Below are 22,159 nucleotides of genomic sequence, written 5' to 3'. Positions count from 1 at the left end.
TATCAAGCAATACTTAGTCTTTATTTGAGTTGCAAGTCAGCAGCTAGAATTGAAGTACAGGAAGATGGTTTAATGTTAAATCTGGTGTGAGACAAGGATGTACATTATCCCCTCTGTTATTCATTATCTATATGGATCACATTATCAAGGAAAGTGGTATTAAACCTGATATCAAAATTGGGGATGTTAAAGTCAACTCTTTGCTTTATGCGTACGATGTTATACTTCTAAATAAATCCACTACAAGTTTGCAAGATTCTCTGACTAAATTGAATAACTGTTGTAATAGATATGGTATGAAGATCAGCAATAAAAAGACAAAGACAATGAAAATAGGTAGAATCGTTGAAAATGTCAACTGTGTTTTGAACGGAGAACCTGTGGAACAAGTAAAACATTTCTGCTACTTTGGCATGATTTTTAGTGAAGATGGTAAATTAAATATGGAAAGAGACAACAGAATCAACAAAGCTGGTATGGTAGGAAGTCAATTGAATAAATTCATATGGATTAAGAGAGAAATTAGTCGGAACACTAAATTAGATGTATACAAGACAGTGTTCAAACCAGTTTTAACTTATGGATCTGAGAGCTGGGTCAGAAGTAAAACACTTGACCAAAGACTAAAGACTGCAGATATGAGAGTCCTGAGAAAGATAAGAAAGAGTGAACAGATGACATCAATGGCAATATCATATCGAAGATAGTAGGAAAGAACTTGACATTGTCAGCATCCAGGAATGCATTAGCAGAGCTAATCTCAGGTGGTATGGTCCCGTAAACAGAATGGGCGAGGAAAGATTAGCAAAACAGGTGTTCTCTGCCAGGTTGGCAGGAAAACGACCCAGAGGAAGACCAAGATATAGGTGGATTGATACGGTACAGAGTGCCTTAGATGATAGAAATATAAGATCTGATAATGTTGGAGTCTTGACAAATAACAGACTGATTTGAAGGAAAATTCTAGATAGGAAGTTAGTAATGATGTAAATTTTTCATGTAGTACTATCATATTCTGTACACCCCTTGAGGGTACATGGCAGGAATTTGATGATAATGAACTTAATATCAATATGGCAATAGAATTTGATGACTCATCATTACCTGTTCTCGTAAGGTTCATTCCACAGACCTGTTATCATCTTGGTCACTCGCCTCTGAATCCTCTACACCTCTTCCTCATTGCCAAGAAACCCTGGTAACCAGATCTGTGCACAGCAGTCAAGATTGGGTCTTATCAAGGCTTGATAAAGAGGAATATAACCTGCTTGTCTCTAACTTGTCAGTGACCAAGTAATCTGATAAGCTGCTTTTGCCAATTTTGCCATGTGTCCTCTAAACTTTAACTCCCTATCCTTTAACACTCCCAAATCTATGGTTTCATCAATTTCCTGGAGTACAGTTCCATCTATGTGGTATACAGCTGGTAATATTTTCATCTCAAAATGCATAACCTTACACTTTGCCCAGACTGCCAGTCTATCCAAATCACCCTACAAAATTTTAATATCATCTGTATTAACTATTTTGCATCATCAGCAAACAGCTGAACAGTTCCTCTCAGATGCTTTCCTATATCATTAAACAGTAGTGGCCCAATAACAGAGCCTTGTGGCATGCTGCCAGTCACAGGCCTTCTTCTGGACTCTACTCCTGAATAAGCTACTCTAATATCTCTCCATCAACCACCCTCTTATTCACCTCACCAACCCTATATCCATCCCCATGTGTTACAGTTTATTGATTAGAATTCCATGTGGTATCCTGTCAAAGGCCTTTGCTAAGTCCAGAAGTATCACTATAAACTCATTACTTTCATCCAACTCAGCTATCACTGATTATAAAACATGAGCAAGTTACTGAGGCATGACTTACCCTTCACAAAATCATGTTGCCCCACCATACAGTATCCCATTTTCATCTATCCATTCCTGTATTTTCTTCTTGACCAACTTCTTTTATGTGCTAAAGTGCAAACTGAATAGCATGCAACTCTGCTGTCTAATTATTGCAACCAAGTGGAATGTAATTAGATATAAGATCAAGAAACATGGCAAGACATCTGTACTCTATATGCATTAAACACCTGCAAATAGATGGATGACAGAGCATGACTTGCTTAGTTGACACAGCGAGAAGTTCCAGGATGGAATGCAAGCCTGCCATTTAGTGCAGGTAATATTGTTGGCATTCATGTCAATGGCATGCTTGATCTCTTTTGCACATATACCAAAGAGGCAAATGGTAGTCTGAAGTGTAATGAGCTTCTCAAGTGTACAGAAAACAATGTACAGAAAAAAATACTAGTCAATGTAGGATGAGACTAATTTTAGGACATAATTGCTTCTGTCAAAGTGGCAGAGCACGTCTATTTGTCTTGACAAAAAGACCCTGATTGGCAATATGTGAAAACCACCAGTAGCTATTCATACACTGTAATGATGGGCATGATATAACCATTGAAGTGTGCAGAACTGTAAATGTGTGACTGATAATCAAGCTTTGATTGAACATGATTGAAATCGAGGCAAGCAAAAATCAATCCACACACTATTCTATAGACAAAATGGAGCAAGGATATTCAATGCTCTTTTGCACTTTTGTCGAAAATTAGTCATAAGAACTTTGCTTCTATTGAACTTGGAAAAGTATTTTGTCCCATCACTCTAGGTCTGAGTGAGCTGTGCATTTTCAGCAGAAGTGTACACAGACTTTTTTTTCTGCTGAAAACTTAAACATATTGCAGAGAATCCAAGAAGAGATACAATCAACTGCTTGTTTAAGTTGCATTTCAATAACCCTCATATTACAAGAATGGCAGTATATCATGTCACAGTATACTGTGTGACATCATCAAATTACACAGCATTGCCTACTGTAGGAGAAATCTGTTCAGCAATTGCATTTGCTTTGATTGCAAAGAGTGTCACACTTAAGACAGAGCACTGGAGAACACCCTCTCCTTTGCTAAATGGACTGGATAGCGTGCTTCCCACTTGGACTTAGAAGATATGGCTAGAGAAAAAGTTTTTGATAAAACCAGACGATGCCCCCCCCCCGAGACTCTGCATCTTCAGGGAGGGGGGGAGGCATGTTCTGGTTTTATTATTATTATTTCGGGCGACTCCAGGAGTCCTTAGACTCATCGAGGGAGGCCCTAAACATCATATCCACACAACTATGCGATTACATTCTCACAGTATCTATCATACCTTGTCTTGAACTCTTTCACCGTCATAGCACCCACAACAGACTCTGGCAGCTTATTCCACTCATTTATCACTCTAAAAGTAAAGAACCCAGCTCTAACACCCCTGCTAACCACACTCTTGCCCAGCTTCCATAGGTGTCCCCTAGTTCTCCCACCACCAGTCCTGATCTCAAAAATATCCTCTGAATTAATCCTATAGAATCCCTTTAGCAATTTGAATGTCTCAATCATATCTCCCCTCCTCTGCCTATCAACTAGTTTCTGCAACCCACAAATCTTCAACCTGTTCTCATATGGTTCATTCCATAGACCTGCTATCAACTTAGTCACTCGCCTCTGGATCCTCTCCACCTCCTCCCCATCAAGAAGGAACCGAGGTGACCAAATCTGGGCACAGTAATCGAGATGAGGTTTTATCAAGGCTCGGTACAGAGGTACAATAACTTGCTTGTCTCTGCTCGTCAAGGTATTTTTCAACAACCAAGTGAGTTGATGAGCTGATTTAGCTACTTTTGCAGTGTGCCCCCTAAACTTCATCTCCTTATTCACCAACACTCCCAAGTCCCTGGCCTCATCAATCTCTTGGAGTACAGTTCCACCAATGTGGTATACTGCTGCTAATCTTTTCACCCCAAAATGCATAACCTTACATTTTGTCACATTAAATTGACATCCATTTTCCTTAGCCCAGAACTCCAATCTATCTAAGTCATCCTGCAAGACTTTGACATCTTCTGCATTCACTATTGCCCTACCCAACTTTGCATCATCAGCGAACAAATGAATTGTTCCACTTAGATCCTTCCCTATATCGTTAATGAACAGATTAAACAGCAGTGGTCCAAGAACAGAACCCTGCGGCACACCACTAGTCACAGGCCGTCTTTTGGACTCTACTCCTGAATAAACTACTCTTTGATATCTCTCCATCAACCAACCACCTATCCATCTCACCAACCCTATATCCATTCCCATATGTTGTAGTTTACGGATTAGTATTCCATGTGGTATCCTGTCAAACGCCTTTGCCAGGTCCAGCAGTATCACTGTAAACCCATTTCCCTTATCCAGTTCAACCGTCACCTTGTTATAAAACTTGAGCAAGTTACTGAAGCATGATCCTCCCTTCACAAAGCCATGCTGTCCCCTGTACAGTATCTCATTTTCATCAACCCATTCCGGTATTTTTCCCTTGACTACTTTCTCTAAGACCTTGACAACGACTCCTGATATGCTGATCGGTCGGTAATTTGCAACCGTAGTCTTGGATCCTCCTTTATGCAGTGAAACTATTTTCCCCTCTTTCCACACCTTCGGGACTAAGCCAGACCTGAGACTCAGATTAAACAACATGGTCAAGGGCATCGATAATTCTTTAGCCGCTTCATGCAAGACCCGTGCGGGTATACCATCCAATCCCACAGATGTGTTCACATTAAGGTTCTCTAATAAACTAGTCACCTCCACTTCATTCATCACTATTCCCGTATAAACTAATGGTTCCTTCACTTTTTCAATGTCACCACCTGGATGATATGCTTTTGCAAAGTGCGCGCTCAGTAACTCCACTATATCGACTGATTTAGTGACCTCCTTACCATCGTCATTCCTTAAAATCATTTTGCCGTGTACAGTTTTTTTTCTTGCTTGCAGCATATTGAAAGAACTGTTTTGGATTCTATTTTGCTTGCAAAGCTAGTTTCCTTTCATAATCCGCTTTTGCTTTTTTTACCACACTCGTTACCTTTCTGGCCTGCACTTTATACCGTTTGTGTGCCTGCAGGTCACCCCTTTCTTTAAATTCCCTCCACAGTTGTTTCTTTTTTTTGCAGCTCAAGCTTAATGGTGTTATTCATCCATTTAACCCCTACTTGTTTTACTATTCGGACCCAAGGTAAACAATCAGCCATTACCTCCTGTAAATGCTCCTTGACCACTTCCCATGCTCTATCGACGTCCAGCCCTTGCAGTTCTAGTAGTAAGACTTATACGTTGGTTAGACATAACTGGTAATTAATTTACGGAATTGACAACGCATATAAAGTAAATTAATTAAAGATAACTTTAATGAATCACTTCTATATTTCGGCAATGTCACATTGCCATCTTCGGGAACATAAAGATATGGTATGTGCACTAAGGAACTAACAAAGCAAATGAGGAAGAAAATAAGAACTAATTTTGTTCCTAAAGTCCTAATGGTGCCCTCTTGCGGGCTAATTTGGTAGTCTTGGCAGTTGGGCTGAAGTTCTCAAAATGAAAGTCTCCCAAATTTGGGGCAGTTTCATGCACCCAAATTTGATGAGGTTAGGAACGTTTTTTAGAGCTGCTGAAGATTCTTTGAATAGTCTTTCGTATTTAAACTTGCTGCGATGGATTATTTTTGTCTTCTTCCAACGAATTTTATGGTGGGTATCTAAGGCATGGTCTGCCAGTCCAGAGCGGCTGTACTGGTGAAACCGGATGTAGTCTTGGTGTTCTGAAATCCTGATATTTGTTGTTCTGCCTGTTTGGCCAAAGTAGGACAATTTGCAGCTGCAAGGGACCTGGTATACACCAGGTAGGTCTAGGGAAGTGGTTGGTCTTTGGTAGAGCGGATAAGGGATGCCAACTTTTTATATGGTCTGTAACAGGAAGTAAGGTCATATTTTTTGAGGATATTAGTTATTTTTTCAGAGGTGCCCTGGATGTAGGGGATAGTGATAGACTTGGTGTAGTCTTTATTTTGGAGGGGGGAGGGGGGGTTGTGGTTTATAGGTTTTAGTATTTTTTGGATTTTTTTGGGGTTGTAGCCATTGGCTAAGAAAGTGTTGAGGATGTGGTTTAGTTCCATAGTCAGGGCCTTGTCATCTGAGCAGATTAATTTTGCCCTGTTATATAGTGTTTTTATCACCCCATATTGTTGTGAGGGGGGGGGGGATTGCTGGTGAATGTATCTGCCAGTGTGGGTGGGTTTTCTGTAAACAGAGAAAACCAAAGTTCCATCAAGCTGGCAGGTGATTAAAGTGTCTAGGAAGGGGAGGGTGTTGTTTTCCTCTTTTTCTAAGGTGAACTGGACTCTGGGATGTTGGTTGTTTAAGTGTGTTAGGAAGGAGTGGAGTGTATCTGAGCCATGTGGCCAAATAGCAAACACATCATCCACATAACGAAGCCAAATAGTGGGTTTTTGTGGGGCAGAGTTTAAGGCTTTCTCTTCAAATGTCTCCATAAAGAAATTGGCCAAGGGTGGGGAAAGTGGTGAACCCATGGCTGTCCCCTCTAACTGTTTGTAGAACTTTCCTTGCCAAACGAAATAGCCTGAGTTCATTGTGAACTGAAATAGGGCTGAGATATCGGGAGGAAACTTGGCTTGGATGAGCTCAAAGGTTTCTTTGAGTGGGACATTAGTGAATAGGGAGGAGACGTCAAAACTGACCATTATGTCAGTGTGTTGGAGTGTGAGGTTTTCTATACTGGCTTTAAAGTGGGCCGAGTTTTTTTATGTGTGATGGTGTGTTGCCAGTGTAGTGTGTGAGCGTTTTGGCTAAATGTTTGGCTAATTTATATGTGGGGGAATCAATGCCATCCACTATGGGACGTAATGGCACATTTTGTTTATGTATTTTTGGGAGTCCATATAATCGGGGGGGTCTAGAGTTATAAGGTAGGCATGTGAAAGAAGGTATTACATCCATTATAAAGAAAACAGAGGTCATTATCATAGCATATGTTATGATAATGACCTGGTCATTATCATATACATCCTGGTCAATTCATGTTGGAAACCCCCCACAACATGTTGTGTTCAGTCTCCCAGAAGAATTACAGGCTGAGGCAGTTGCAGTATAAGATTATCAAGGTTAATCTGATTTAATTTTGAACCCAGCAGGAAATAAATAGAACACATTATAATTAAAAATTCCACTAACAGACAAATGGCTGCTGCTTTCAGAGCAGTATTAAGCTGAAAAAGAGCATAGTTATCCAATAAGATCGCAACTCCACCACAAGCAGGTCCATCTCCAGTTCTGTTCTTACAAATAATGGTGAAATGGTGTATGGTGGGGTCCTCACTAGGTTTTAAATATGCTCTCTGCAGACAAAAACCAGCCTGTTTGTGTTTCTGCATAAGGACCTTTACATCACTAGTTTGGTGGAAACCTCAACAAGAATTTTCCTACTCTTTTGGTTTTGTAGATCTGTCCAATTTCCAAGAAGCTAAGGGCTTACCATTGTCAAGTTTATATTTATTGATTTTGGGAAGGAAATGGATACTGGATTACCAATATCCATTTCTACAACTATCTCAGAGAGTATTTTAATAATGGTTGGTGATCAATCATTCTTCTTCTTCCATAGTCCTAAATGAACCATTGGGTCATTCATGGCTGGTAGGTGATACTCTTTGCTAGCCTCCTCCGTCGTCTCGGTCTCTTGTTCTTGATGTCAGTTGAGAAAGAGGAATTTGTCCATTTTTTGATGTTATCAGTCCATTTTAATCGAGGTCGGCTCCTAACCCTTGATCCTGGAACGATTCCTTCTAGGGTTTGCTTTGGAATGCCATTAGCCCTTTCCACATGTCCGAACCATTTCATCTGTCTTCTTCTGATGACTGTCAGAATATTTTCCCTTTTTCTCCCATCTATTGAGTCAATCAGTTTTCGGACATTTTCATTGATTTTGTGAGCGGTATAGGGAATTCTCAAAAGTCTTCTGTAAGTTTTCATTTCAAAAGACAGGAGTCTCCTCTCATCTTCCTTCAATAAAGTCCAGGCCTCACAACCATACAAAAGGACAGAATTCACCAAGGTGTCAATTAGTCTTAGTCTGGTTCTGATTGCTATTCTGTTATCTCCCCACAATGGTTTTAACTTCTGTAGGGCCATGGTTGCCTTAGCAATTCGGTATTTAATGTCGGTTTTTGAACAACCATCTTGACTCAACGTGCTTCCTAGATAAGTGAACTTCTTTACATTCTCAATTTGCTTATTGCCAATTTGTATCTTTAAGAATTCCATGTCTGATTTGAAGTTATCATTGTTTTTGTTTTTTGTAGGTTTATGTATAATCCATATTTTTTTTAATGTTCCGAAAACACGGCTGGTTATCTCTTGTAATTCTTCTTCACTTTCTGCCAGAAGATCGATATCATCAGCGAAACGCAAGTTATTTATTCTTAGTCCACCAACTACTATTCTAGTGTCATATTCATAAAGAGCTTCATCTATGACATATTCCAGAAAACAATTAAAAAGAAGAGGGGGACAAGATGCATCCCTGTCTTACCCCCCGTTCTGCCCGGAACGGTTCACTGGTGTAATTTTTAATTTCAATTCTCATATCAGATGAGGAATAAAGAGATTTAATAATCCTAATGATTTTGTTGTCAATACCATAATGTTCTAAAATTTTCCATAATGCCTCGTGCCATATTGAGTCAAAAGCTTTTTGAAGGTCTAAGAAGTTGTGACAGATTATTTTGTTATGTTCTATGTATTTTTCACCTAGTATGTGTATTGTAAAAATATGGTCGATTGTACTTCTGGACTTCCGGAAACCTGCTTGTTCATCTGATAGTCTGCTTTCTATTTTCTTTTCGATTCTTGACAATAGTATTTTTAACAGGATTTTGCTTGGATGACTAATTAGGCTTACTGTTCTATAGTTGCTAATTTATTGCTGTTTCCCTTTTTAGGGATAGGTACAAGGACAGAAGTCTGCCAATCAGAAGGCCAAGTCTCTGTGTTCCATACGTCCTGGAATAAATTTAGCAAGGTGTCTATGATGATGTCACCTGCTTCGCATATCAGTTCCACTGCGACACCATCACTTCCCGGTGATTTTCCAATTTTTGAGGAGCTAACTGCTGCAATAACTCAACCATATGGCAAATAAGATTTCTCCATTGATTCAGTTCTCAGTATCTCCATAGATCTAATTTCGACTGATGAAATTTCAATAAAGGTCAGATATTGACCTTTCTTCTACTACATGGCAATACAAGAAATACAATTTCATGTCAATCATCATCAGTTCACTTAGAATACTGTTTTACCATTGTAAAATAGATTAACAAACAAATCTCTAAACAATTACACTATCTCTTGCATCATTCACTTTATCACCATCTCTATTTATAAATCCTTTCATAATCATATATCTTAATTACTTACTGGTTACATAATGGAAAGATTCTCTGGAATTCCCTTTTGCCTGCTTCATTAGCCTTTTCTCATATCATTCTAATTTCTTTTTTTCCTTATTAGAACTCAACTTTCCCGACTTGCAATTTATTATATCTGCTCACCTTCTTTTACACCCTTCTCACAGTAACCTCTATCTCTATACTCCTACTTAATTTTCTTGTGCATTCATTTCAATGCTCTATTGAACTTTCCTTAACCCTTCAAAAAGAAAGGAGGATAAATAGTGTTACTGGATTGCTCCTAGACAAATTTTTTTTTTTTTTCACTTTTGTGCCAGTGAAATTGAAAATCTACCAGGAAAAGTCTATGCCTGGATACTAGAAGACAGACTGAGAATTAGAACTGAAAATCAATGAAAAGAAGAATAATGTGTGGCTTCCAACCAAACAGAGGTACCCAGGATCAAATTTTATCTCTCAGACAATATGGAAAAGAAAATTACTTATGTGCTTTTTTAGATCTTGAAAAGCCTTTGTTAGGGTACCATGGAATGAAGGATGGAAAGTACAATGTTAAAGAAAGAGAAATTTGATCCAAGGAATTCAGTCTATCAGAAGTGTTAAAACTATACAAGAACTGGCAATAGCAAATCAGAGAAATTTGTGACAACAGCAGGGTATAAGACAAGGTTACATTCTCAGTCTGCTGTTATTTACTGTGTTGATGAACAATATCATCCAGACTTGTAGAGAAAAAAAACTGAAGCATTTCAACCAGGAAGTTGACCGATAAGACCACTAGCAGAATTCTCAGAATTAGTTGCACTGATGTGTTACTATTTGCAAAATCAGAGGGAACCTTCAATATAATTTAAATATTTGGAATGAAGAAATGCTGAAAAAGAATATGAGAATTAGCCAAAGCAAAACACAAAGTATGATTATAGCTCGGGAGGAAAGACCATGTAATTAATCTTCAGTATAAAACTCTAGAACAAGTAGCAGCCTTGAATATTTAGGATCAAAAAAACAAATCTCAGAACTTAGCAGCAGATCACGTCAGCAGGAAGGTTATACATTACACTGAACTGAAATTTTTGGGGAGAAAAATCAGTAGGGGAAAACAAAATTGTTAGTTTACTGGATAGTTTATATCATAATACTAACATTTCTAATGGTAACCTATAGCTACCATTAGAAATGGCCATTAATAATCAAACAATTCACCCAGTGCCAACAACAGAAATTAGATTTCTCTGGAAGATAGAAGGCAAGACAAGATAAGAAACCAAACAATAAAAACAAATTTAAGAACAAAGTCACTTAAAGCACTTTTATCCATGAAACACAACTCAGATGTTCTCCATTCTGTACACACAACTAAACAAGAGATATCCAAAGAAAGACTAGTTAACACAAAGCAAGACTTAATCAGATATGGGAGAGGAGCATCCAAAACTCACTAAAAGAGAGGAGTTGGATGGAATGATGCCATGTTACTAGCTGGAGATTGAAAGCAGTGGCTTGGTGTTTGGAATGTATCTACACCATCAGACAGAAGAGGATCAACTACATAGTAAGCAGGTAAAATGAGAATGGCTTGAAGGAAATTTATATAGTTGCTTCCTATTACTGTGAATAGTGGGCAAAGTACAGAAGGCAACTGACAAAGTGTTGAAGAATATATAAACAGACAATATACACAGATGATAATGAATGTCGATTAAATATTGCTAAGAAGGAAAAAAAATTTAGTCTGGAAATTAATTTAAAAAAAAAAAAATGGTTATATTAATGAAAGTACAAGAGCTGGAGGATGCATGATGTGCATAAAATTATTTATGAAATTAATCATGTATGTTTGTTTATTTTTGCCTTCAGTAAAAATTAACATAAACAGATTTAAACAGTTCATATTTGAAGTGATATCTAATCACACACACATAATATTTTTCACTTATTTCTCAGACTGGTGTGCTTTTCTGGTATTGCACATAGCTTTGCTAGATAATATTGCATGTATGAGCAATGTACCACATTAAACATTTTATTTCTGATAAAATGGCGTTTTTTTCATAAAAATTTTAATCACCTGAAATAAATTATTTTTATAAACTATACTTCACATTAGTTATTTTACTCACTGTAGCTTGGTTGAGGACTAAAACATGTATTCCTCTTCCTTTATTGTCCTCTGCATCTTCAAGAATCTTTAAAGAAGTAAATAAACTAGGTAACATCTATCATCATGTGTATAAATAGATGCATTTAGTAACACAGAATTAAGCTTTAAACAAAAAACAAAGGAGGGGGGGACAACATTACAAGTGCACCAGTAATCCTATTTATCTTGAAGATATCAGAAACAAAATCGAATAAAATATGCAAATCAATCATGTTTGTACTGCTACAGTATGTTTTCATTTTGTATAAGATTTGTTTCCAGAAAATAAAATTATTTTCTAACAGATTTTTCTTTCATTACGTGTTTCAGCAGTAAAAATAGATTTGATAACAGCAGCATATGTGAAACTATTTCCTTTGCATTAGAGGTGTCTAACTAGTTAACTACAGTATTAGTCTTATTGATTTGCAACATTTTATTCAAATGAAGTATTTAATTATGACAAATTTTTTTAGTTTAACATATAATATAATGTGAGCTATAATGATCTAACTATAGACTTAATAATACTAAAAAGAATAAACTTCACTTATGAGAAGAATATAGGCAATATCAACTGGGAGAGAGCTAGAATTACAGTCAAAGCAACTAAGTTAGGAGACAAGTGCATAATGTCTTAATTAAGCATATGTTGTCTGGCTGGTTTGTAAGATGAAAACCCTGAATTTCCTGAAAAGGATTTTTGCCTCCATGAGAGACCAGCTAGCTTTAGTTGAAAGTTCTCACAAAAAAAAAAAAAAAAAAAAAGTTCATTATGTCATAAATGGGATCAACCATATCCTCATGACTGCATTATGGAGATGTTCTTAATATTAATAAGCCATTCCTCTATCAAGGCTAACCCCCACATTCTTATTGTTGAATTGGTCTTGTCAGAACTCTGATCATTTCAAAACTGAAGTTGTGTTAGAGAGAGAGAGAGAGAGAGAGGAATAATACATTTCTACTATAAATGTCTACCCTCTCTGGTTCAGAATATCCAGCGAGATACTCCCAACTTGCTTGTTAGGGACCAGAAATGTCTGTTGCTATGTTTCGTCTCATACCTGCAGACAAGTTCTCTGGTTTCTGTTATTTATCCATCCTGAACTCTTGCTTTTTTTTTTTTTTTTTTGCCATGTGGGTGATAGGCTGGGTGATGCAAAATAAGTGAAAGCATGAAAAAAGTGGCTGAAAGTAATGTCGATGACGAGGTTACAATAAGGAGTGAAATAGTGTACGTACAAGCCGTCCTTCACAGGACAAAATGAGAGCTAGAGCAAAGGAAGAAATCTTCAGGATCATTCCAAACACACTATAGGAACTCAGAAACTCAGATATTAAAACATACACAAAAAAGAACCTACCAACCTGTGTCTACTGGAAGTAGGCACAGCACTTCCCTCCACTCCACTCCTTTTTCTCAAAGAGAAGTTATGAAGCCAGTTGATAAACCTTCATGGAAGCCCACAAGCTGAAGCAGGAAAAAGGTAGACACTCAAAACATCAACTCTATAGAAACCCACTCATTATATTCACTTACAATGTTCACACCTTCTTGAAATCCAGAAAATTCCACAAACTTTGCACCACAGCAGAGTCAGCAAACATTGTTTCAATCTGCATCCAAGAACACAGATGGAGAACAGATTTTAAATGGAATAGTCACATCAGGTTGCATGGACTCATCTATATATCAGCAGACAAATCTGGCAATGTCTCTAGCGCCCTCTTTCACCCAAAACTTTCTGCCCCACATTTTCTTTTTTGCACCCGGCTCCTATTTTCATTCCTATCTTCCTGGAATCCTTCCTACACGTGCTGCGTCTTGCCGGAAAACACTGTGCACGTGCCGTTTGCACGTAAGCAATTTGCCGTCGGCTATACAATTTATCCGAAGTTGTCGTTAATGGACTTAGATCCTTCGTTATGCTCTAACATATATGTTATAGAGAAACTTCTTACATTATAATCTTTTACAAATAAATGACATCTTTCACCTTTAATTAATATTACAAAATTTGTATTAATATAATTCTTTAAACAAAATTGGTATCTTCACTTATTTACAAGCATTTTCATTATTGTTTTAGCTAAATTTGTTGGATCTTGAAACAAAAAATAATTTTCCAAGGAAATCCTTTCAAGATCCAACACAATCTACATACTCAGTTAAAAGAACTAAATGATGAAGTACACATGGCCTTTTGAAATGAAAAGGAAAACCATATTTATGCTATCTATCAAAACTAGAACTCTATCAAAATACCCATGAAACCAGAAAAATGTACCAGGTAGCTAGTTCCTTATGCACCAAAAAGTGGAAGCCAAAAGCCTACGAATAAAAGCAAAAATGGCAAGATACCTGAAGATGAAAGTGAAGAGCTCTTACTATGTAAGAATCATTTCGAAAAACTACTGCATAATTCATCATTCAACTTCACTACAGATGCCTTTTTAGGAATAATAATCCAAAAAGAACTTCCTGTTAAGTGTAATCATTTTAGAATGCAAGAATTTGAAACTGCACTAAAAACCTAAAAGAACGAGAAAGCACCTGGATTAGATGGTATAACAGCAGAAGCTATTAAACATGGAGAAACACAGCTTTGAAAATAACTTAAATATCTATAATAGTTCTATCTACATCCAAACATTCCATCACAATGGACAAGAGTCCTAATAATACCAACACTTAAAAAAGGCAATCTGAACAATCCAGAAAACTACAGAGAAATCACATTACTTCTACTTCTTTCGCTATGCTTTATCCCGTGTTAAAAGGTTTCAGCGTTCCCATCTTTAATCTTCTTCCAGATTCTCCAGTCCAGGGCATCTTCCCGACTCCATCCTTTCTCCCTAAGATCCTCTGCCACCTTATCCCTCCATCTGAGTTTGGGCCTGCCTCTTTTCCTCCTTCCCTCCACACACTCCACTTGTTTACCAACATACTCCTCACTACATGACCGAACCACCTCAGCCTGCTTTCTTGTACCTTATTACCGATCGGTCCCACCTTGATCGTCCTTCTGATGTAGTCATTCCTTATCCTGTCCTCCTTTGTCACACCACTCATCCATCTCAATATCCACATCTCCATCTTCCTCTCCTGTAATTTGTTATAGGCCACGTCTTCTCTGCACCATGGAGCATCACCAGCCTCACCACCATCTTATACAGCTTTCTTTTCATCTTATAACTCACTCTTGTCGCACAGGACCCCACCCATCTTCCTCCAGTTCATCCAGCCGCATGTTATTCAGTGCTGTATTTCCTCATCTAGGTCACATTCCTTTCGACGACAGACCCGAGGTACTTGAATTTCTTCCCTGAAGTTAACCTTTCACCCTGGAGTCGTATGATCATATCCTCATCACTCCCCGTTGATATATATTTGGTTTTTACCTGGTTAATTTTCATGCCTCTCTCTCCTCCAATACCTTTCTCCACTCTTCCAGGGTCTTTTCAAGCCTCTCGGGATGAATCACAGAGAACAATATCATCGGCAAACATCATGCTCCATGGCACCTCCTTCTTGACGTCCTCCACTAGTACATCCATGACCAGATCAAAGAGGTAGGGGCTCAGAGCTGATCCCTGATGGAGCTCTACGACAATTGGGAACCCCTCTGCCATACCGACACTAGACCTGACCTGAGTTTTCGCTCCCTCATGTATCTCCTTCACCAACCTCACGTACTTTTCTGACACCCCCTTCTTCCTCATACACCTCCATACCTCCTGTCTGGTCACTCTGTCATATGACTTTTCCAGGTCTATAAACACCATATGTAGCTCTGCCTGCATCTCCCTATATTTCTCCATCAATCGCCTTAGCGCAAATATTGCATCCGTTGTCCCTCTTCCTGGCATAAATCCAAACTGCTCCTCACCAATTTTTGTTTCCTGCTGTATCCTTCCTTCAATTACTCTTTCCCATATCTTCAACATATGTGACATCAGCTTGATCCCTCTATAGTTGCCACAATCTTGAACATCTCCTTTTCCCTTGTAGATTGGGACGAGAATGCTTTTCCTCCATTCCTCCGGTATCTTTTCCTGTTGGGCGATTTTCCTCATCAGATCCCATAACATGTCTATGCCCTCACTGCCCAAGCTTCTCCAGGTATCTGGTCTGCCCCCACAGCCTTTCCATTCTTCATTTTTCTCATGCCCAATACACTTCCTCTCTGCTTATGTCCTGCACCGATCCTTCGTTTGCCTCTCCATCCTCACACCTCTCTCTTGGATTCTCCTCATTTAGTAGATTACGAAAATATTTTCTTCCCATCTTCCTCTGATTTTGTCCTCTTGTAGTACTACTCCTGTGGCATCCTTTATCTGCTTAACTGATGTTATGTCTTTCGAGGCCTCATCTCTAGCTTTCACTATTTTCAACAACTTAGCTTCACCACCGTTTCTCTCCAGTACTTCATAAATCTCTTCAATTGCCCTCGCCTTTGCCACAGCTCTCTTTGCACTTTTCTTCACTAATCTATATGCCTCCTTGTCGGCTCTGGTTCCAGTCATGTCCCATTTTTTCTTTGCCTCTTTCTTTTCCCTGATCTCCAACTGTACCTTCTCATTCCACCACCATGCCTCCTTATCCTCGGGCGGTCCCTTTCCTGATGTTATACCGAACACCTCTTCTCCAATTTTTCTAATATTCCAACTATTTACATCCCACCATTCTTCCACATCCTCTGGTAACTTCATTCCTTCCAATACCTTTTCTTTAAACTCATTCCTTTGACCTTCCTCTTCCAGTATCCACTACTTTATTTTTCTATCTTTCCACCACTTCCGTCTATTCTTCTTTTCCCCTTTTATCACAGTCTACAACCAACCTGTGCTGCCGCTACACTTTCTCCATTAATCACTTTACAGTTTTTCACCTCCTTCAGATGTTTCCTTCTGCACATAAATCATTCTGACTCATCCTATCCCCGCTCTTATACGTTATCAGGTATCCAACTCTCTTCTTAAACCATGTGTTAGCTATAGCGAGGTCGAAGGCCACAGCATGCTCTACGATTCTTTTACCTTCTTCATTTCTTTCACCACTACTCCAACCCCCGTGCACCCTTTCTTCACCACTTCGTCGCCTTCCTACATGCCCATTCAGGTCTGCTCTGACGATCACTCTCTCGCCATCAGGGATTCCCATTACTACCTGGTCTAGTTCTCTCCAGAATGCCTCTTTCTCTTCCTCATCACAACCTACTTGTGGAGCGTATCCACACACACTATCACAGCCACGCTTCCTCCAATCTCAAGCTCAACACTCATAATCCGATCGTTCTTCCGGCACACCTCGCAGACCCCACCCTTCAGCTCCTTGTCGATGATGATTCCAACTCCGTTTCTTCCATTCTCATTCACTCCACTGTAAAAGTTTATATCCTTCCGCCAGCTCCTTTGCTTTATTGCCCTTCCACCTTGTCTCCTGCAGGCACAAGATCTTCAGCTTCCTTCTTTTCATCATGTCTACCATCTCCCTACTGTTCTCATTCATTGTACCCACATTCAGTGACCCGATTCTTACTTTACACACTCCCTCTTTCTGTTGGACTCGCTTCTTTAGCTGAACCCATCCTTGGTTCGGTAGCCCAAGCCCACTTCTCACAGTCCTTGAGCGACAGAACTGCATGTCGCTCTAGCCGTTGTCCTTTCTCCGTTATTCGACATTTCATCCCTGGTTTCGGCATATCCCCCCCCCCCGACTGGATGCCCTTCCTAATGCCAACCCTCCCCATTTATCCAGGCTTGGGACTGGCACCGAGATGGGCTAATTTGCCCTCAGTGACTGGGCTTCCTAGTATGATTTCTGGATGAACTGAACCATATGTAACATATCTTCTACTCCAAAATCAAGCAGGTGTCTTGAAAAACAGAAGCACTGTTGAATAGCTTAGCTTTGTTCAGAACACAAGCGATGTGGCCACGTCGCCAACGATATTAGACTGGATGTAGCTTGTGTTCTGAACAAAGCTAAACCACCTAAAACAAACATGCCCAGTAAAGAAATTAAATCTCTATTAGAATTAAAGAAAAACAAGAAAATAATAATCACCAAAGCTGACAAAGGAAATGCCACAGTATTGCTTAACCAAAAAGATTACACAGGTAAGCTGAAATCTCTATTGTTAGATCGGGCCACTTACCTCCCTATCCAGTACAATCCCACCAACTCACAAATTAGAAAACTCCACAGGCTCCTTAAGAAGGTCACTTCTTGGCCTGTGGAAATCACTAACAAATTAAAACCATATAACTCCATACCCCCCCCCTGTATTTATGGACTCCCAAAAATTCACAAGGAAAATGTGCCATTACGTCCCATAGTGGATGGCATTAATTCCCCCACATACAAACTAGCTAAACATTTGACCAAAGCTCTCTCACACTATACTGGCAACACACCTTCATACATAAAAAACTCAGCCCACTTCAAAGCCAGCATAGAAAACCTTATACTCAAACACACTGACATAATGGTCAGTTTTGATGCCTCCTCCCTATTCACTAATGTCCCACTCAAAGAATCTTTAGAGCTAATCCAAGCTAAATTTCCTCCCGATATCTCAGCCCTATTTCAGTTCACAATGAACTCAGGCTATTTTGTTTGGCAAGGAAAATTCTACAAACAAATAGAGTGGACAGCCATGGGTTCTCCACTCCCCACCCTTGGCCAACTTTTATATGGAGACTTTTGAAGAGAAAGCCTTAAACTCTGACCCACAAAAACCAACCGTTTGGCTTCGCTATGTAGATGATGTATTCGCTATTTGGCCACATGGCTCCGATGCACTCCTCTCCTTCCTAACCCACCTAAACAACCAACACCCCAGAATCAAATTCACCCTGGAAGAAGAAAAAAACGACTGCATTCCTGTCTTACACACACTAGTCACCCGCCAGCCTGATGGAACCTTGGTTTTCTCAATATATAGGAAACCCACCCATACAGGCAGATACATTCACCAACAATCCCACCACCCCTCCTCACAACAATATGGAGTCATTAAGACACTACACAACAGGGCTAAACTTATCTGCTCGAATGACAATGCTCTAACCACAGAACTAAACCACATTCTCAACACTTTCTCAGCCAATGACTATCCCCCCAAAAAAATCCAAAAATTATTGAAGCCAGTAAACCACAACCCCCCCACAACAAGGATTACTCTAAATCCATCACCATACCCCATATCCGAGGCACCTCGGAAAAAATCACAAAAATCCTAAAAAACATAACTTCTTGTTACAGACAATATAAAAAAATTGGCATCCCTTATCCGCTCTACTAAAGACTAACCTTCCTCCCCTAGACCTACCTGGTGTATACCAGGTCCCTTGCAGTTGTAAGCTGTCCTACTTTGGCCAAACAGGCAGGACAGCAAATATCAGAATTTCAGAACACAAGGAATACATCCGTTTTCATCAATACAGCCACTCTGGTCTTGCTGACCATGCTCTGTATACCTGCCATAGAATATGGTGGAAGAAAGCCAGGATAATACACCGTAGCAAATATAGATATGAAAGGCTTTTCATGGAATCAGCTTCAGCCCTAAGAAACGATCCTAACCTCAACAAATTTGGCTGCATGAGACTTGCTCAAATTTGGGAAACCTACATCAGAAGACCTTCAGCCCAATCGCCCAAGAATACCAACATTGCCCACTAGAGGGCACCATCAAGACTTTAGGAGAAATAATTAGCTTCTTACTTCTTCCTCACTCACTGTTTGTTGTGCCTGCGTGCATGTGTCTTGTACTTAAGTTCTTGAAAATGGCAACGTGACGTTGCCGAAATATAGAAATATATTAAAATTTAATTTAATGTATATCCTAGTATGTTGTAATTTCCTTAAATTATATAGTGAAAATTCTCAGTTATTATGGCATAGCCTTGAAAATAATCAAAGCAATCATGCAGGAGTAATGGTTAATGGAGAGATGACCGAGAGCTTTCCTATTTCCACTGGAGTTCTTTAGGGAGAATCCATATAACAATATAACAGTCTGTTTTATTGTTATAAAACAGATGTTGTATTAATCGACTAACCTCCAGACTGTCCAAAACCACTTAGATAATTTAATTAAAAATGCAACACTGATCGGGCTGGCAGTCAATATCAATAAAACTAAAGTCCTAAAGAACAGAATAGAAGGAAATATTAAGCTAAATAATCACATTAAATGACCAATGATTTTCAGTACCTTAGTTCCTACATCAATATTCCAATTGACATAGTGAAAATACAAAGCTCTTCAGTTCCATAAAAGTTAAACTAATATCTGGAAATATAATCTCATCAACACAAATATCAAAATTTGTCTGTCATTCTTGAAGAAAGCCAGCAAGACCCCTGGCAAACAGTTAAAATAAATAAATAAATAAATAAAAAATCAACTGAGATGGTTGGGACACCAACTTAGACATCCACCTTCACCCATGTTCAGTGTTCTTGCTCTCTACAGGTCAACTAATGGATACAGAGGGAGAGGACGACCAAGGAAACAGTGTTTGGCAATACAAAGCAAACTTCTTTTTGGAGATGAGGCTGATGAACAATCTGACAATTACCATTTCACACAAAACAGAGCAATCTATACACTTGCTTCAAACCAGTTCATAAACTGTCCTCCTTTCTACTATCCACAGAGGATGCATTACCACCTCTTTCCTTACCAGGTGTCAGTCAGTCAAGTACCCTACTCATGCCATTTTTGTTATTTTGCCTTGCTTTGCATGCGGTTGGTACTATGCATAGAGTTCGGAACCAGACTAAACTTCATTCCAGCAAGTTCAAATTCAATCATCTTTTCCTAGAAAGAAGTGAAATCCTACAAAATCATTCAAACCTGAACTGATTAAACTGCATACTGATACCCAAGTTTTGGGAAGTGATCACTATTAACTGTTCATAAATTTTTAAAAAATTATTTTTGTTATCTAAGCAACATAAATTGTTCCTTTGAACTCAGTAATATCATGTACTTCAGCTGCAACCAAGACAGAAGCTAATATGCATATGAATTATGACTTTTATGAATTTTGACACAAAACAGTAATCTATACACTTCTTTCAAACCAGCTCGTAAACTGTCCTCCTTTCTACTATCCACAGAGGATGCATTACCACCTCTTTCCTTACCAGGTATCAGTCAGTCAAGTACCCTGCTCATGCCATTTTTGAACAAAGTCAGCAAGACCCCTGACAAACAGTTAAAAAAAATAATAATAAATTGAGGTGGTTGGGACACCAACCATCTCAGTTAATTTTTTAAACTTTTTAAACCATTATTGTGATTCATCTTTTGAATGTAGTTAACAGTCTGTCTCCCTGACAAAGTCCACATAATATTGGATGAAATATACTGGAGTTTTTAAATAAAATTCTATATAATTTTTTGCTACATGTGTTAGCTGTAAAGTTACTTTACAATGTTGAGTGCACATCACCCATTAAAAACATTAATACTTAATATTGGAGACCTGACAAAAAAGTAGAACAGTTAGAAGAAAAATGTTGATAAGAGCTAGTAAAATGCAAACTTATTTTTGTGCATCCCTAGAGTCAATTTTCTCCTAATGAATTCTGATATTCCATAAAGGTTTGGAGATTTCTGAGCCCACATATACACAATAAAGGGCAGTAAAACCAGGTCAAGAGGTTGAGAACAGAAGGATCCTTTTATGTTCTTCTTAAACAGTTGCAGGTTGTAATTCTTTGGATGATAAATGAAACTGTGCTGGAAAAAAAATTTAGAAAGGAAAAAAAATTAGAAAAGAATAAAAACTAATTCAGGAGATTTGAAGTTGGACTGTGCATGAGTGATGACCAGACACCAACTGTATTTTAACTTGAGAGAAATTTTCATGTAAAAAATAGGATATGCCAAATGCCACCACTACTGTCATGAGTGCTGTTCAACTAAGTTGAACAGCACTCATGACAGTAGTGGTGGCATTTGGCAGAAATCACCATCTTTCTGATAGAAATATGGAATGTAGAAGTCAATTATCCTCTATAAAATAGCAGCATCTAGGATTTCCATATACCATTCTAAATACAAGAACAGCATTCTAAGTAAAGTGAATTTGGGATCTATATAGCAGTTACATGAGAAAATGAAATAGGATATTTTTTGGAGACTGAAAGCTTGAGTATAACGTGTCTATAGAACAAAAGATTGGAATTAAATGTTAGCCTGAGAAGGAAACTCTGATCTAGTCTTAGGACCAGTCCATTATTAAAGGGCAAGAGGTGTGAATTAGACATACCTTTAGTTGAAAAAAAACTTACTGAAGATTCTTTGAAAGGTTTTCATAAAAAGCATTAAGAACACATACATGTTATCATTATTATTTCAAGTCGGGTCTAACAGACTACACTCTGTACATAAGTGAAGAGGTGATAAAAGTAAAGAACAAATCATATATTTAAATATCTGAAAGCTAATTTTTGGAGGTCTATTTTAAGACAAATAATTTAACTGTCAAGGCTATCTCCAACTCCAGAACATATCTACAAGAGCTTTAGTCCATATCAGAGTGTGTCATAAATGTTTCATGTGTGAAGAGGTCATACAAAAGTAAAGAACAAATCATATATTTAAAAATCTGAAAGCTAATTCTATAATTGTGC

The 22,159-nt window shown here is 38.4% G+C and overlaps 1 protein-coding gene across 5 annotated transcripts in view; it reads right to left on the bottom strand.

Moving 5' to 3' along the window:
- Positions 1-22,159, bottom strand: part of LOC150108763 (protein O-linked-mannose beta-1,2-N-acetylglucosaminyltransferase 1-like) — a 603,478-nt gene that overhangs the window by 234,039 nt on the left and 347,280 nt on the right. For all 5 annotated transcript variants that reach the window (XM_090416229.1, XM_090416227.1, XM_090416226.1 and 2 more), the window contains one exon: positions 11,480-11,545. In XM_090416229.1, coding sequence (XP_090272355.1) covers positions 11,480-11,545 — 66 coding nt within the window. The remainder of the gene's footprint in view (positions 1-11,479; positions 11,546-22,159) is intronic.

This window comes from Typopeltis vanoorti, chromosome 3 (assembly GCF_054136105.1).
Source record: "Typopeltis vanoorti isolate ZY-2024b chromosome 3, IOZ_Tvanoo_1.0, whole genome shotgun sequence".
In the NCBI taxonomy this organism is placed as follows: Eukaryota; Metazoa; Arthropoda; class Arachnida; order Uropygi; family Thelyphonidae; genus Typopeltis; species Typopeltis vanoorti.
Note: the sequence above shows the minus strand (reverse complement) of the source record. Positions and strands in the feature narration are given on the sequence as shown.